General features: G+C 41.7%; 1 protein-coding gene across 1 annotated transcript in view; it reads left to right on the plus strand.

Moving 5' to 3' along the window:
- The first annotated feature begins 2,547 nt into the window (after positions 1-2,547).
- MOSMO (modulator of smoothened) overlaps positions 2,548-18,566 on the plus strand; it is a 76,587-nt gene continuing 60,568 nt past the window's right edge. Inside the window, exon 1 of the mRNA XM_030924966.1 lies at positions 2,548-2,749. Coding sequence (XP_030780826.1) covers positions 2,644-2,749 — 106 coding nt within the window. The 5' untranslated portion in view covers positions 2,548-2,643. The remainder of the gene's footprint in view (positions 2,750-18,566) is intronic.

Below are 18,566 nucleotides of genomic sequence, written 5' to 3' on the forward strand. Positions count from 1 at the left end.
AAGAAAGAAAAGAGATATAGGGATAAAAACATGGATTAATGGGAAATCTGTAAACAATTTGGCACCTGCCAATCCCACCTCCCATTCTGGATGGCAGGAAGGGATGGGATAGGTAACTATTCTCTGTACTGATGTGCAGCCATTAATACGATAAAAATGTTTTAAATTCTTTTAACTCAATACTGGTTGTTCTTGTGGTTTAATCTTAGACCCAGAACCATTTGTAGAGGGTAAAAGTAAGAACTGTATTATTTATTTATTTTATTTATTAGAGACAGGGGTCTCACTGTGTTGTCCAGGCTGCTCTTGAACTCCTGGACTCAAGCGATCCTCCCACCTCAGCTTCCTGAGTAGCTGGGATTATAGGTGCAAACCACCATGCTTGGCTACTTGTATTTATTGTAAACACAAGAACCCAATCATCATCATTCTGTTCAGCTGGAGTTAGAATAGGTGCAAACTGTCCTAACATTCAGCCCCAGGATTCTTCTTAGCTGGCCAGCAGAAAACATCAGTGGGTATTATCTGGGAATCTAGTCCTGTATAGTTACAGTTTCTTCTATCACTGGGCAATAGAAAACCCCAACAAGAAGCCAAGAATATGACTCAATTAAACTTCTTCAGAACTTATTAAAAAAAAAAAGAAGAAGAAGAAAAGAAAAAAGAAACTGAAGACTATTGCAGTAATGTGATAAGGATTATATCTGGATCCTTGCAGTATATGAATTATCTTGTGTCAATTTCTGTGGCAGAGGAAAAATAAATTCTATATTAACAAAAAAAAAATCCTTTCCCCCAAGAGACCAATGTTGGGACAGAAAAGTCAATATAGACCAGCAATCAAACCCTTCCTTCTCCAAGCTATGTAGTGACACTGATACTCTGTGCACATTTCTGCAAGGCTGTTGGATTTGGTGGAATTTGAAACCTTCTGAATTTTGTGGACATGTAAGCATTCCAAAAATAGAGACAGATGTCACTCTTCTAGGTCTTTCTAGAGACGACCTACGTGGCATTTAAGGAGAAAATCAGTGTTTCATCTCCACTTGCTGCACGGAGTACCATTAGGGAGAGCTGAATCCAACTTCAGGGTTAGTGGTGATTCGGCCCATGAGCTGTGGAAGAAAAGAAAACTCCATCATAGCATAATTTGCTGACAAATTATGCAAATGCCTTGTTTTTCCTGTTTATTCATCCAACTTAAGACGGTGCACACACAACTCAGTAACAGGATCATAACACCTGGTTGCTCAGGTCAAAAGCTTATTCTTGAGTTCTCTTTCAACTCCTTCCCCATTATCAGCAGGTCCTTCCCTCTATCTAGAGAACATCCAAATCTGCCCATTCCTCTCCATCTTCACTACTCTCAACCTAGCCAAAGCTACACTTCTCTCTCGAGGACTACTTGGCCGCTTAACTGGCGTCCCTGTTGACATCTTTGCCTCTCCCCCATACAAGCTACACTACCGATCTTCACAGATTAAGTAAAATCATGGGATTCTCCTGCAAACACCCTCCACTGCCTTCTCATTGCACTCAGAACAAAATCCAAGGCCCCCAAAGTCCTACACCTGGCCTCTGCCTACCTCTTGTCATACTACTCTCCTGCCACACAGGCCATTTTGCAATACCCTGGACGCGCTGATCTCTTTCTGCCCCCTTCCCCTAATGACCTTTGCACTGGCTGTTCTGTCTGGTCCTGCGCCAGGTCTTCAAAGTGCAGGTCTTTATGATCATGATGGTCTCAGCGGAAATGCATCCTTCCCTATCGCAGGTAGCGCCCCGACTCCCATCATACTGACCTCCATTGAATTCAGGGATCTGCACCTGAAATTATCCTTATTTTACAGACAGGTTCTTAATGTGTTTGTCTCTTCCCACCAGAACATGAGCTCCCCGAGGGCGGGCGCCTTGTCTCTGTCCACTCCAGTACCTCTGCACCTACAGCGCCTGACGCAGAGGGGGTGTCGAGAGCTATTTTCTAAATGGGGCAATCCTGTGAGCTGACAGCCGCGGAACGGGCAATGAGAATACAAGGTGACAGGGACCGCGCGGGGCCCGGAGTCGCTCGGCGGGAGTCGGGGCCCGCCTCCTGCTGGAAGACGGGCGGCTCCCCACTCTCATTCGAGTTTTGCTTCTGAGGGGCTCAGGAGCGGCCGCTGCCTGTGCCCAGTCATCAACGACAACAATCTTATTAGTGGGCAGAAAGCCAAGAGGTGGCGTGGCTTGCCGGAAGAGACCGGGATCCGGGCCAGGGACCGCAGCCGGGCCGGTCGGGTCCGGGTCTAGAAGGTCGAGGCAGGCAGTGCAGGGAGGGGCCCAGGGCGGCCGGCCGAGCCTGGAGGACTGAGCGAGGGTGCGGCTGCCGGGGAGCCGGCACCGGCCTCGCCAGCGCCCAGGCTTCGCTTCCGGGTGAGGGGCGGGCGGGCCGAGCAGTTCCGGGGCGGGCGGCGGTTCCGTCTGTGCGGGCCGCGCCGCGGCTGCTGGTCCCGGGCGCGCGGAGGGCGCGAGCGGCGCGCGGGGGCCGAGTGGGCGCGAGGCAGCGGCGCGGGGACTCCGGGCCGCGGCGGCGGCCCATGGGGCGGGAGGCGTGAGGCCGCTGCCTGTCCGGGGCTCGGGGGGTGGGGGGAGCGGGGCGGGGAGATGGATAAACTGACCATCATCTCAGGATGTCTCTTTCTGGCTGCCGATATCTTCGCCATCGCCAGCATCGCCAACCCGGACTGGATCAACACCGGGGAGTCTGCGGGTGAGCGGCAGGCGCGCGGGGCCGGGCGGGGGATTGGCTGAGGGCGACGCGAGGGGGGCGAGACCCGGACTGAGGGGAGGACGAGGTGGAGGGTCCCGGCTGGGGGCTAGCCTGAGGAGACCGGGGGCGGAGGGGAGACCCGGGCCGCGGAGGAAGGGGATAGAGAAGAGGAAGCCGCCGGGCGCCAGCGGGACCCCCGGGCTCAGGGGAGAGGCGCCCCAGGCTGGGTGAAAAGTGGCCGAGGAGACCTGGGCTAGGCTGGCGAGTCCCAGACCGGGGAGGAGGGGAGTAGCCCTCCCATGTGAGGGATCGCAGAGGAACCAGCTTCGTTCTGGATTTAAAAAAAAAAAAAAAAAAGTCAAGGTGGCAGACGGGAGGAAACTGAGGCTCTTGCAAGGAAATTAGAAACCAGGCGGAGAGGCTGGGGCTGGGAGTGAGGCAGCCTGCGGGGCAGTGCGGGAGCCGCTAGAGAGCTGGTGGGCGAGAGGAGGCCGAGAGGGGTCAGGTCCGACTCCAGACCTTCCACCACCAGAGGAAGCTGCGGCCGGGAGCGAGCCCGGGCTGTGGGCGCAGACCCCACCAGGCAGGGTGAATGGTGGGTGTTGGAAGAGCTGGTGGGGTTGGTGGGAGTGGGGGGCGCCGGATTGGAGCCCCTCTACACCCCCGCCCCCGCCCATCCCCTGCCCGCTTGGCAGTGTTTGAGACGCTTGTGGCTTCGGATTTTCCCTTTGAAGTGTGTATGTGGTTATAATTTTGCTTTATTTTAGGCCCGGGAGCTATAATACTACTAATAATAAACCTCATTTTATGGAGCGTCTTTCATTCCAGCGCATCACAAAAACGCTGGAGAGATCTTAATAGTAGTTACAAAATTAAATAACACATTAGAGTTGCAGGCAGCCCGGCAGCGAGAGCAGTGCTTGCTGTAACACCACGGAGCTGTGGGCGGGAGAGGCAAGGTGGTGCCCTCGGGAAAGAGGCGGGCATCTTTCTGAAGGGTACCCCAGGTGAATGCGCTTTCAAGATTTTTCTCAGCTTGGGCCACTTCTTTCCCTGCTACCTCTTCTTCCTCCGCTCTTCCGCCTCTCTTTCTCCCCCTCTCCCAAACCTGTGAGACCAAACCTTAATTAATGTAAACAGCTGTCGGGAGAGCTGCTCGGATTTAAGGAATGGTCTTGTTTTGCAACTGCTTATTCAGTGCAGGTGAAGAAATTATTGGGGGGGTTGGGAATGTCAAGCTCCCTCCGTGGATAATTTCTTGTAAAACTGCGGCCGGGCGCGGTGGCTCACGCACTTTGGGAGGCTGAGGCGGGGGGATCAGGAGGTTAGGAGTTCGAGACTAGCCTGACCAACATGGCGCAAACCTCCTCTCTACTGAAAATACAAAAAAAAAAAAAAAAAGCCGAGCATGTGGCACGCACCTGTAATCCCAGCTACTCAGGAGGCTGAGGCAGGAGAATCACTTGAACCGGGGAGGCGGAGGTTGCAGTGAGCTGAGATCGCGCCACTGCACTCCAGCCTGGGCGACAGAGCGAGACTCTGTCTCAAAAAAAAAAAAAAAGCATCACTGTGCTGTCAAAACTTACTTTTTAAGTATTACTTATGGTTCTGTATTTATCCTGCAATATTTTTAGCTCTTAGAAAGAGTGGTAGCTGGGACATTTGTTGCTTCCTCCTCCCTCCCTCCTCTCCCCCGATGTAGACCTAGTAACACAAAATCATGCTGTCAGATTCACTGGTTATTAAAATAACACTCTAAAAATTCTGCTACTTTTCTTGCCTGTAGAGTTTTAGCAGAACTCTTAATAGTAAAATATACGAAGAAAGAATTAGGATGGTTTCGAATTTGGTGGTACTATGGGCTTTGTTAACGAAAATATTGTTGCTGCCCGACAACTTAACACGGTTACATGTAGGACATCCAGTTCATGACCTGTTGATGTTTTTATCCTACTTATATGTGGATTGACTCCTTTTATGAGACTGACTTTCAGGCTTTACTTAGGGGAAAAGGGGTTTCAGTGCTCTAGCAGAAAGAATCTTTCTACAAAGAAGTTTTAGATAGAATCCCAATAGATAAAACAGACTAAATGTTCATGCAAAAGATATAGTTGAAAGAGAAGAATTGTTACATATGAAAGAGAAGAAAGATAAGTGATAGCAAAACGTTCCAAAGATGGAAAAGGGCATAGCCGGGCATGGTGGCTCATGCCTGTAATCCCAGCACTTTGGGAGGCCAAGACGGGCGGATAACCTGAGGACAGGAGTTTGAGACCATCCTGGCCAACATGGCGAAACCCTGTCTCTACTAAAAATACAAAAAAAATTAGCCGGGCGCGGTGGTGCATGCCTGTCATCCCAGCTACTCCGGAAGCTGAGGCAAAAAAAAACCACTTGAACCCGGGAGGTGGAGGTTGCAGTGAGCTGAGATTGTGCCACTGCACTCCAACCTGGGCGACAGAGTGGTACTCCGTCAAAAAAAAAAAAAAAAAAAAAAAAAAAAAGAGGCAAGCTCCTCTTGTATTCCGAAGAAAGCAAGGATAGAATGAGTATAACTCTTTCAAATTTGGAGGCAAAATTGGCTGTGAGTTGCCACGGAGATGGGAGCGATGAATGTCCAAAGTCTGAGGAAATATAAACTGTTAGAAAAAAAACAATTGCAGAGAAAGCTTGCCAACTGTGATAAGTAGGATTCTCGAAGCAGCACTGATGCGTCCTGGAAGTTGAGGTCATGAACATACAGTGTGATAACCCATCTGCCCTCTTGACCTTTTCTAGTAGTGCTCAGTTGCTTTGGTACTGAGGTAGGTGAATTTTCCAAGTGTTCTTGGAAATAAGGAAACATCAAGAATAATGTGAAAGCCTCATATACAATAATGAATAATAAAGAATAATGTGAAGGCTTCATTCAAGGTTAGGGTTTGCCAGATACGTTGCAACAAAATGACAGAGCAGCCAAGGTATTTAGGATAGTGGCCAAAGTATTGTAATGATGGCTTATGGAGTATCAGCTGGATAAAGAGTGAAAGTGAATAAAAACTAATGGATTGGTCAGTCGAATAGCAGATGGTACATGGCCAGTAGAATAGGGGGCCCAATAAAATTGAAGACCAGTCAGAGTGGGAGTGATCAGTACAGCAAAGTGGAATGACAGGGGATCGTAGGCACAAGGTCCAGAGCGTAACAGTGACAATATGTGGCTGATGTGGGATGGAGGAAGTGATTCTTTTTTTTTTTTTTTTTTTTTTTGAGACGGAGTCTCGCTGTGTCGCCCAGGCTGGAGTGCAGTGGCCCTGTCTCCACTCACTGCAAGCTCCGCCTCCCGGGTTCCCGCCATTCTCCCGCCTCAGCCTCCGAGTAGCTGGGACTACAGGCGCCCGCCACCGCGTCCGGCTAGTTTTTTGTATTTTTAGTAGAGACGGGGTTTCACCGTGTTAGCCAGGATGGTCTCGATCTCCTGACCTCGTGATCCACCCGCCTCGGCCTCCCAAAGTGCTGGGATTACAGGCTTGAGCCACCGCACCCGGCCGTGATTCTTTTTTTCTAAAAGTTTTCCTTGCCATCTCAGAATACCATTCCGTTAAATATTATGGCTAGAAAGAGGAATAAGAGATAGTAGGAACATAGGAAATTTTTTAAATTCTTATCTAGCATGTATTTCTTACCTTACATGTCAGGCAGTAAGCCCCCCGAAACGTAAAACGAATGGGATAGTATGTTCCTTTGTTTACTGTTATGCTTGAGCTTGTATGCTGTACAGTCTCACCTGAGCAGGCAGATGTAGTCTTGAGTTTAAAAAAAAAAAAAAAAAAAACGCAGAGTTACACCTTCCAAATCAATGAAACATTTACAAGAAGTTCAAATAAGATCTCAGTGGTGACAGGTCTAGCTTTATTTCAAGAGCTGCACAAAAGTGACTTAACCCAGCAACAAAAAGTTAATGTGTTGGTTCCCTTTGGTGTATTATATTCAGTCTCTAGTTTTGATCATGATGTTTTCATTGCAGTTTTTAAACAGGATAAAATGTATTTTAGAAACAGAACTTTTGGAGCTGAAAGAGTCTGCAGAATGTAACTGGAAAACCACTGCAGTGAACTACTAAGGAAAAGTTTGAGAATTCAAGTCTAGACTTCATCACTTCATAGCTCTGTAGCTTTAGGGCAGGTTCTTTAGCCTTAGGCGTAATAAAAGTACCCATCTCATTTGGATATTGTGGTAATTAACTGAGTTAACCCATGTAAAACATTTAGAACAGTACCTGACACACAGTAAATGCTCAATAAAAATTACATATTGTTATATTGCTGTTCTGGTTTATAAGAACAGGTGTCAGAATCCAGTTTTGAAATGAAAGCCCAGAACTGTGAGAAATGACGTTTTCTCTATTAGATGTTCTAGGAAATAAGGAGACATTAAGGATAATACAGCCGTACTTAGAACAAGTTAAATATATGGCCCTCTTGGCTTTGGACTTTCTTTGCCACTTCCATGCTGTTCTTCCTCTTCCAGTCTCTCATCTCCATAGTCTAATCTCTGTCCTCAGCTTCTGCTTGAACTACCGTAGAAGGAAATAGGAAAAAAAAAAAAAAAAAAAAAAAGAAGAGTAACTTCCTAAAATCCCTATTGATAAACTATGTTACTATAAGACTATGGACCATACTTTGGACAGCAGAGTTTTTCATGTTTTTATTGTCTTGGTCTAGATACAGAGAAAGTACATGCCTTTCATTTTCATCTATGTGATTAACATTTCATCTGCTTGTTGTAATGGCTTGTGGATTATGCACAAACTTTTGAAGATCTGAAACATCATATTATATGTATGGGGGAAGACACTCTAATGAAGACTCTTTCTGTTAGTGTAACCAAAAATATTAAATGGTAGATGAATACAGTGACAAAATTACATAATTCTGCTATGCTAAGGTCGAATTTCTGCTGGTTACTGGAACTCAATATCAATAGCAGTATCTTTGATTTTATATAATGCCTCATAGTTTTTGAAGCACTTTGACATCCATTACTTGATCTGATTCCTTAGGATGTTTATATTTGGCCAATGTAAAATAGTCATTTTCACATTTCCCCCCACATAGCAGTGCTTTGCATGTGAGATTTGAGTTTCGGTGCTGCAAAGACTCCATTGAAGAAAATTCTTCACTAAAGTATTACTTATATGTTATTTATGCACACCTTTTACTTACCTTAAGTGAAATTAAAATTCTTCAGTGGCTGGAGGTTTTCCCAGATTACAGAAGAGGGAAAGAAGGAGACTTGGGTTTCAGTCTTAAAGTGATAGTCTTTACTTTGTACAAGCTTCTTAATTTCACTGTCGCTCTCTTCTCACCCCTGAAGAGACTTTTTGTTGGGGGTGCGGGAATTAGTGTTAGTTAATTTTAACAAGATAAACAGTTAAGTAAAGCTGCTTCTCTAAATATAAATGGTCTACAGATCCCTTTAGTGAGGGAGGCATTATCCCCTCACAGCAAGGATTTCAGTGACCGTAATCCTAATCATCCTAGATGGATTTGCCTTATGTTCTTTATGAAGATTTCCAGATGTTCCCCAAAAGTCTCCTTCAAGTAGCTGAAAGAATTCTCCCTTATGTCTCATCAAAATTTCCCTAAAGTGGTTATCATATTCATGTTACAGTTTGTCATAATGAAGTTAAGGTTAGTGTATTCATTTCTGAAGGTATTTTCATTCTTGTTGTTTTTAAAATTGTCTGGATGGGATGTTACTGTTTAGGGAGGTCTCAAAAACTGACATGTTCTTCCCTGTTTATATTCTGAACTAGTTGAGGGGCAAAAAAGAAATAAGGTATTTAGGGGCTAAAATATTATTTTATTACTAAGAGGATATTGGAGAATGTCATTTACATTTGGGGGCAAGTGACTTCCTACTCCTGGACCTCAAAATTGAGCAGACTTAACTATCCATTCCCGGACAGAACTGGGGGACCTGCCCCTATAACACTTCCAGCATGACAGAGGAGAGATGAGTGCTTCTAAAGGCAAAATGTTGGATCACATATGCCCAGTATTTTCTTCTAAACTACCAGTCACATGAAGTCACTCCTCGTTACCTGACAAGGATTGAGTGAGGAGACTCAATAAACTAAAAGTATTATGCTAACAGGATTCTGTCCTCTCCCCCTGGTCTCCATTGCTCGTGGATAGTAAAATCGGGAATAAGAAGCAAGACTTACCTGTTTAAAACCCGCTATATGTCTGACATTTTGTGAGGAAGAGTTTTCATTTTCCTCAGGTCTAAAGATTGGCAGGTGTTCAGGGAAGTGAAAGACTTGGTGAGGGGTGTCATTTCCTATTCTGCTACCTCCTACTTCATAGGAAACTCTGGGAAGCCTCAGATAAGGGACTGTGGAGCTTGACATCTGTCTCATAAGGGTTCAAGATCTACAAGTAGATCCCGGCCTATGCATTGGGAATCCTAAGTTTAAAACATTAAAATTACAAGTTGCTTAAGCAGACCTGTTCATTAAGTAATAGAAAATGATTAAATCATAAGTCCTTTCCCTGGAACTGTGACAACTTCAGTGATCACAAAGGTACTTTGACATGAAAGAACTCTGTAACATCAGTTATTAAACAAACCTGTCTCAAACTTCATTTTATTAATCACTTTGGACATGATTTATAGAGAAGGATGGGATTTGGTTACCTAAAAGGGCAAAAATTTTGAGATTGTGTTCTCCTTGAATTTAAAAAGCATTAATAATATTTCTTCATTGGCCTTTTGAGCCTATTTCCAGTAAATTTTTTAAACAACTTTATTGAGATGTAATTCACATAATAATATTCATCCATTTAAAGTATACAAATATTTAAAGTATACAAATCAGTGGCTTTTAGTATCTTCATAAAGTTGTGTGCTACCATCACCATAGTCCATTTTAGAACATTTCATTCCTCCAAGACTAGGCTTAGAGGTGTCTCATCCTCCTAGGCAACCCCTAATATGCTTTCTGTCTGTTGATTGGCCTATTCTGAACATTTCCAATCATAGAATCTATGTGATCCTTTGTGACTGGCTTCTTAAACTTAGCATAATATTTTCAAAGTTCTTCCATGTTATGGCTTTTTTTTTTTTCTTTAAGAGACAGGATCTTGCTATGTTGCCCAGGCTGGACTCAAACTCCTGGGCTCAAGCAGTCCTCCAGCCTCAGCCTCCCAAGTAGCTGGGACTATAGATGCACGCTACCACACTTGGCTATGTATTTCTTTTTTATTGCCAAGTATTCCGTTATATGGATAGACCACATTTATTTAGCCATTCATCAGTTGGTGGACATTTGGACCACTCAGTTTTTTACTTCTAAGCATAAAAGGCTATGAAGATAAAGTGATTAAAGATGTTTTTTAAATGTGGTTTTTGAAAAAGTGACATTATCAGTATAATTTATTTCAGCTTATCAAGTAATAATTATCAATAAAAATTCAAAAACCGATCTTTTTACAGTAGTCATAGGACATGCTTAAAGCTTGAGATCATTTATGATACTGTGAATTCCCAGGGTAGACCAGATTTTCCAATAGGAAGTTAGATCTCCTGAACAAAGCATTAATATTTCCTTTACAACCTTAGTTCCAAACATCATCTCTTTTACCATTACCAACAGAGATAAAACCACTTCAGACTTAAGAGTATAAATAAGCCTAAATGTTTTTGGAGAAGGGGAATTTAGGATTAAGAACATGAACAGCAGGCATGAGTAAATGGAAATCACTAAAAGAAGGAAATTCAGAAGGAAAAAAATTAAAGACTGCTGATGCATTTGTTATATTGGCCATACTTACTGAGTCCTTCCTTATTTTGCTGCTTTCAAATTTTGCATAGTAATAATTACATATATCAGTTCTCCACTGTTCTGTTTAGTGTGACCAAAAACATCATTGTTTAATCCCTTTCCTGGTAAATACTGAGTTTGTGTTGGAGTTACAGTATAGTAAAATGGTTCTGTAGGATTTGGAGTCAGGCATATCTCATTTTGATTCTTGGATTCCCTTTTTATTAGCTTTATGATTTGGGGCATGTAATTTGATTTTTCAGTTATAAAATGGAGACAATATATTTACCTCAAAGGATAGTTGTGAGGAAATAAAATGTGGCATATAATAGACTAGCATATTGTCCAATACATAGTAAATGCTCAAATGTTAGTCATTTATTATATAAAAGATCAAAACATCTGGATTTTTTAGCGTTTCCCTTTTGTACTGTCTGTCTTATTTATTTACTTATATCCTGCCTTGTTCCAGAAAGAGATTTAAGGCAACATGGTGTGTCTGTATTTGGATGTTTGTGAACCCAGCTGGGTCCAATCTGGGAAGAGAGATTGCATAGTCAGTTGTTGTGGTAATATACACTTATGGAACACATGTAACTACCAAAACCAAGGAGTACTTGGGTTTAGATGTTGCTGGAACAGATTGAAGAGGTTTTCTACATGAAAGACAGCCTAGCATAGTGGAAATGGCACACAGGCTTTGGGGCAAACTGACGTGTAGCCGAGTCCCAGTCCCACTATTTACAAGCCATGTAATTGATCTTAGACAAGTTGCAGTTGAGGGTTTTTATTAATAAAAATTATATCATTTAGACCTGATTAATACCTCTTTCAGCACTTCTAATAGTTATGCAGGTGTAGACTCCAACTTTGTTCTCCTGTGGGTTAAAGAGTATTAACCACAGTGTATTGTTAAGATCATTTAGTTCAGAAGTTATTTTTTAAAGGAATTTAAGAGCTGGTAGTACAGTTGGAGTATCAAGTCAATTTTTCTCACCTCGAAGTGTGAAAATAAGTTTGAAATATATGAGATAGTTGGTTCTTTATAGAAACCTGGCAAGCAGTATCACTGAAGATTTAGTTTATGGAATAAATTTTTTTCTAGTTACTAGCTTCTGTAATGCAACTATGAGTTCATTTTTTCCATAACCCATTTCAATGCATACTTAGGCAGTGGGCCATATTGCATAATCTTATAGGGGAAATTTAGACATGTAATGAAGTGTTCCTGTTTATGAAATTGTTACTGTTGAATTATAAATAAGAACTTGTTCATGAACCCGAATGCATAATTATTTACATAGTGACCATGTTTGATATGCTTCTCTAAGAGACCGAGGAAATTAGGTTGTACAGTGACAGCAGTGACAAGAATATAGGTATAAATTTCATATTTACAGCCTTACCTTTGTGATGGTTTATATAACATGACATTCATGTCTTTTTGGTTGTCAGGATGTTGTATTTTCAAGTTCTGAAACTACACATTTTTTCCCCAGTACTTTCTAGAATTCCTTGCCCAACTAAGCAGCTAGAGGCTTTATAATTAGAAAACCTGATCCAATTGATAACAACAGATTGAAAGTAGCAGTTTTTCATCCTTTATCGACTACAAACTGAAAAGTAATGTTGGGAAAGCTGTTGTAGAAATCCTAAAGAGGCTTAGATAAGAGCCATGAGGAAACCTGAAGATCTTTGAATATCAGGATACCTAAAAATAGGTACCTGGATTAAAATCATTTTTCAATAATATACCCTTACTGTGTATTTCACTTAAATATACTGTGTATTTCACTTAAATATACTGTGTTTGTAAACTTTACTGTGCATTCTTTTGTTAACTGCAAATTACACAGAGGAGAATTCTTGCCAGATACACAGTGAGCAAGTAGAATGTGATGTTCCTTTGGGGTTTATTGCTTTAGAGTTGACAAAATAAAGAGCATTTGGGTTTGGGTGTTGCTATCAATGGTACTTACATGTATTTGTGAGTATGTACCAACTAACATGTATAGTGTGCTTAAGGGAAATTTCAGTGTGTAACTCCAATTCATTTTTGAAGCAAACTGACATATCTTTGAATCACTCCTTTTTTTATTTTTATTTTTTTAATTAGCAAAAGGCTGCACTTTTTTGTGTGTCTCATTATACTAGCTTTGGCTATAAATAAAATGTCACATTTGGCATTTTGACACTTGCCGTTGTATATATTGAGCAAAAAGGCAGCTGTTGACTTTTAATATAGATCTGTTCAACTAGGGACCATATACTGCTATAGTTAGAGATTAAACAGGAGTAGAAAAAAATGCAGTTGGGTGGGTCAAGTAAGAAAAAGGAAGAACAAAATTTCATTATTGCAATATATTCACAGTAAGTTGTTTACCTGGAACATTGTTGGGTCTAATTTCAGCCATAATAATAGAAGTTCTTTTCAAAAATAGGCCGTGTTCAGATCAGTTCTGCTGATCAGGCCACTGACCTCCAAAGACAAAAATCTTTAAGGCCACTTGGACTATCACAGAGATATGACCATTTCGTTTATAAAGTAGCATCATTTTGATAAAAGAAATCTTTAATTTACTATGAATATTTTAAAAATCTTCCCATAGATATTCCCTGTGCCTTTGAACTTCATTCCAGACTGTCTTGCAACAAATGCTATTGACGCATTTGTGGTCTGTAAGGAATCTGTAGTGAAATAATTAGAGGTTATGTTTAAGCAAATGAAAAAGTCCTTGAGGTACCCTATACCCTGGGAAGATAAAATTGTATCTTGCATGTCTTGTACCTTGTGAGTATGTACCAACATATGCATATGATCAGGCAATCAGAGAGGAGGTGGAATTTGAGTTTAACAGATGATACATTTAATAATGAGTAATAAGGAAGACTTGGGTGGTTCTTGTTCTTGAAAAGGGAATGGCGTGAGTAAAGGAAGATAGAAGGCAGTGAAATTTCTATTCCAGTCCATTTCTCTGTTTTGCAACTTATTTTATCTCTCTAAAGAACAAATAGAATAATAAATACTTGTATAGCATTTACTTTGTGACAGATTCTTTTCTAGGCACTTTACATGTGTTAATTGATCCCCACAACGCCCCTGTGTAAGTGCTGTTATTTAGACAGCCCTATGAAAATACAGAAAAGTCACTTGCCTAATGTCACTCAGTGGATCCTGGCTCTTAACTATTGCATGTGCTTATACCAGAAACCTTCAGTGACTTCATCTTCCACAGAACAAAAGACACTCAAGGATTTTCACAGTCTGGCTCCAACTTATAATACTTTCTGGCCTTAGATCCTGCTTTTTTTTCCCTGCATGCATGTACATTCTAGCCCCTCTGTATTACTTTCTGTTTCCTATGTACAGTCTGTATTCTCATCTGTAATTCTTTGACCCTCTCACTCTCTCCGGTCCCTGTTTTATCAGTATCCTACCCATCTTCTGAGTATATCAGCTGCTATCTTCATGAAACCTTTTTTGATCCCTTACCTAAAGTGGTTCCCCCCCCACTCCTTGGTAACACTTTGCACATTTTTTATGGTAGCATATTTTTATCATGGTTATTTGTGTGGTACTTGCCCTATTTTCTAGTATAATTTTTTTCTAGTATAGTTTTTTTAAGTTCTTTCAGAGCAGGGAATATGATTTATTGATCTCTGTATCTTAGGCAGCATTTAGTCTAAGCTTGCACATGACAGGAAAGAGGAAATGTTATGGTTAACACTAAGATTTTGAATCTGGGCTAGGGAATAAAATTGGGAATTTAGAGAGTGAGGTGATTGTAAAAAGTGAGGAGTTGGCCTGACGCAGTGGCTCATGCCTGTAATCCCAGCACTTTGGGAGGCCCAGGCAGGCGGATCACGAGGTCAAGAAATTGAGACCATCCTGGCTGACATGGTGAAACCCCATCTCTACTGAAAATACAAAAAGTTAGCCAGGCGTGGGGGTGGGCGCCTGTAGTCCCAGCTACTCGGAGGCTGAGGCAGGAGAATGGTGTGAACCTGGGAGGCGGAGGTTGCAGTGAGCCATGATCACGCTATTGCACTCCAGCCTGGGTGGCAGAGCGAGACTGTCTTAAAAAAAAAAAAAAAATTGCGGACTTGATTTAGACATGTTCTGTTTGAGGTGAGAGTAGGATATGCAAGAAGAAAGGGACTAGAGCTCAGAAGACGGGAATATTTGGCACCCCCAGTCTTATCTGATTTTCACAAGTATGATACTTAAATTGTTACATATCAAATTATCTGCATATCCATAGAATTCCGGCTTCATTTTTAAAAAAATGTATCAGATGGGGCCGGGTGCAGTGGCTCACACCTGTAATCTCAGCACTTTGGGAGGCCGAGGAGGGCGGATCAGCTGATGTCGGGAGTTCAAGACCAGCCTGACCAACATGGAGAAACCCCGTCTCTACTAAAAATACAAAATTAGCCAGGTGTGGTGGCACATGCCTGTAATCCCAGCTACTCAGGAGGCTGAGGCAGGAGAATCCCTTGAACCCGGGAGGCGGAGGTTGTGGTGAGCTGAGATCTTGTCGTTGCACTCCAACCTGGGCAACAAGAGCGAAAACTCCATCTCCAAAAAAAAAAAAAAAAAAAAAAAAAAAAGGTATCAGTTGGTTTTCATTTGGAGAATGAAGTCCAGCTGCTATATAATATTCCTGACTTTAACATTATAAGATGAAACTTAATTTATAGGTTGTTTTGTTGATTCTCTGGATCAATATGGAAGTTAGATTTCTAGGCTAGCCCACAAGACCATGTTGTAGTTGAAATACTTCTGCAGCAACAAAATAGTAGAAAGCAATACAGTTGCTTTACTATTTGCATTTTCAAAAGATAAAAAGGAATAAGAAAGGGCAGCTTATTTCTCTGATTCTTGATCAGTTTGACTTCAAAGCTTACAACATTCCTCCTATGTGATATAGTTGTTCACTGAGATTCTTCTTATATATGTCAACATGTTTTGGGTTTTCTGGCTTATAAATTGCCCTATCAGAGGAATTACGGAGAATGTATGTATAAGAGGTTTCCTGAAGTGGAATAAACTGAGGTAGAGTTAACTCAGTGAAGCTGAGGAAGATATGTATGAGTGCATGCATGTGCATATGATATGTGTAGTTTGCTATGGTGGGGGTGGGCAGGGGGTGGTGAGGAACTTGTAATGGGTAAATAATCTCTCCCATGAGGAAGCAAGATGAAATGGAAGAGGTTGAATCCAGTGTTCCTCATCTGAGCTCATGGGAAGGGCCATTAGTCTGATCTAGAATGGTTACTGTTTGTTGAGGGGACCTCTATGGTTGGATAGAGTAAGGAGAAAAACAGTATTTTGTATGCGAGTTTAAGTATGATAAGGTGCAGATTAAGTCTTTTTAACTTGAGTACATATATTGAAGTCTGGGTTCTAATTCTGGCTTTCCCATAGATGTTTTGTTTGTGCTTGAAAATTTACCTAAATTTTGTTATTCTGTATTTTCCCCCAACTGAAAAATAGTTCCTGTCCCCTCTTCATCTTCATGAATATCCTCTTACTTGAAAATAGAAGTGAGTGTATATGATATGTTAAATTATTAGGAAAGTATTTTATTCAGAAAGTTATAGTTAAAAGAGTATGGGGACTGGGCTCACACCTGTAGTCCCAACACTCTGAGAGGCCGAGGTGGGCAGATCGCTTGAGCTCAAGGAGTTCAAGACCAGCCTGGGCAACATGACGAAACCCCGTGTCTACAAAAAATACAAAAATTAACCTGGTGTGATGGCATGTTCCTGTAGTCCCAGCTACGCAGGATGCGTAGGTGGGAGGATCTCATGAGCCTGGGAGGTGGAGGTTGCACTGAGCTGAGACTGGACCACTGCACTCCAGCCTGGGTGACAGAGTGAGACCCTGTCTCAAAAAAAAATATATATATATGTATCTGTATGTGTGTGTGTGTGTATATATATATGTATATGGTAGAAGGCAGAACTCAGTTCAAATTCCGGTTCTGCTGTTTACCAGCTGAGGGGCTTTGAGCCTGTTTCTTGGCCTCTGAGCTATAGTTTTTTCATGTATAAATGGGGATAATACTTCTTACCATGAAGGGTGGTTGTAAGAATTAAAGTTAATGTATCTGAAACATCTACCACAGTACAGGCATATACGGTAACTGTTGTTATTGTGGTTAAGCAACTAAATGGATTAATCTCTTACCACATTTGATGCATAGAACATAAACATTGCAGTTGATTATTTGCCCACCATACAGTCACTGAAAGCAATCTGATGTTTTTAAAGTAGGATATATCATTGTTTTATCCCTGGCTGCCCATATCACTTTTTTTTTTTTTTTTTTTAATTAAAAAAAAATAGTCTCGCTATGTTGCCCAGGCTGGTTTTGAACTCCTGAACTCAAGCAGTTCTCCCACCCTGACCTCCCAGAGTGCTGGGATTACAGGCGTGAGCCACTGCCCCGGCCCTGCCCTGCCGGTATCACTTTCATGATGTACATTGTAACCATGCCCCTGATACTTGGATTGCTACCTTCTTCCACCTCAGTGCACTAAGAGTATCAGACAGCCTATCCAAATGTTTGTATACAACTGCTGTACTGCATATCAAAGGTAATGTGTATTTGGGGATTTTTCAAGTGTGATGACAGATTGTACTAAGCTACTAGCATCCTGTCAACCTTCCTACACTAGCCAACATTTGCTAACTGGGTTATGGATGTAATCTGTAGTCCTAGGGTAGATTTCCCCAACTGGCTAGGTATGTAAACCATGACCCTAACCTCATTAGTTGAGGTTAGTCACTATCATGGACTGAATGCACCCCTCCTTCCAAATTCACATGTTGAAATCCTGACCCCCAATATGATGGTATTAGGCAGAGGGGATTTGGGGAGGTGATTAAAAAGAGGCCTAGCCCACTTTCTGCTATATGAAGATACAATGAGAAGTTACCAGTTGGCAACCTGGAAGACCCTCACCAGAACCGGACCTTGCTGGCACCCTGATCTCAGATTTCCAGCCTCCAGAAATGTAAGAAATGAATTTTAATTGCTCTTAAGCCACCTGGTCCTTTCTTATAGCAGCCCAAATGGACTAAGACAGTAACCAAGTGTCAGTCAAGGGTTCTAAATGTAAAGGATGATTGATAATCACAGGTAGCCTGTAAGATAATTTATGGTATAGTCTTATTCATTTTCTTATGATGAAACATAAAATATGAGACTCTTTTTTTTATCCTGTAGACAAAATACTTTGGGTTTAAAATTTTTTTAAACTGAGTCACTTAAGAAACCGTAGCAAAGAATCTTACTTAAAACAAATGTAGATAGTCATATATCAACCTACTAAATCACCTTTTAGAGTCCTACTCCAGATAAGATTTAGTGGATTAGGATTAGAAGACAAACTCTTTTATGTTGACATGTTGCTAATACAGGACTAATCCTGGAAACCTCAGACTCTTTCTGAAGTTCTTGCCGTTCAGTAGGTAGCTATTATGGTGTAACCATTTAGAATTGCACCATTAGTTAAGTAAGATGTTGGCTTTAAGTGGACTACGCTGTATTTAATGTTTAATTATCCTTTATTGTGACTATCTTGACAGTTATCAGGGATGTTGGGTACATGATGTGTTTTCCCTGCTGTGCTATTTCTCTTATTTTTTGCCTCTGTAAGTTGCTGGGCACTGCTTTTTTTCCTCTTTTTATTAGCCTAGAATTAGCTAAAATATTGTATCTCTTATTCATCACCTCCTACTGTGCTCTACCCTTCCTCTCTAGGAGCCTGTTGTGGCAAATATCCAACTTGGCCATTCAAGCAGTTCTTACTCAGATGAAAAAGTTCAAGGTACAGATATCATCAGCCATCCTCAGTGGTCAGTTTCCATTGTCTTTACCAATAAATAGCCCTCTGCTGTGCTCAGCTCCTGTTTCTCTGAGCTTGGGGTTTTACTGAGTTTTTTTAGAAAATCCATCAACTTATCTAATGAAGAAGACTGTCTTTTGACTGTATTGATAC

Source organism: Rhinopithecus roxellana, chromosome 20 (assembly GCF_007565055.1).
Source record: "Rhinopithecus roxellana isolate Shanxi Qingling chromosome 20, ASM756505v1, whole genome shotgun sequence".
NCBI lineage: Eukaryota > Metazoa > Chordata > Mammalia > Primates > Cercopithecidae > Rhinopithecus > Rhinopithecus roxellana.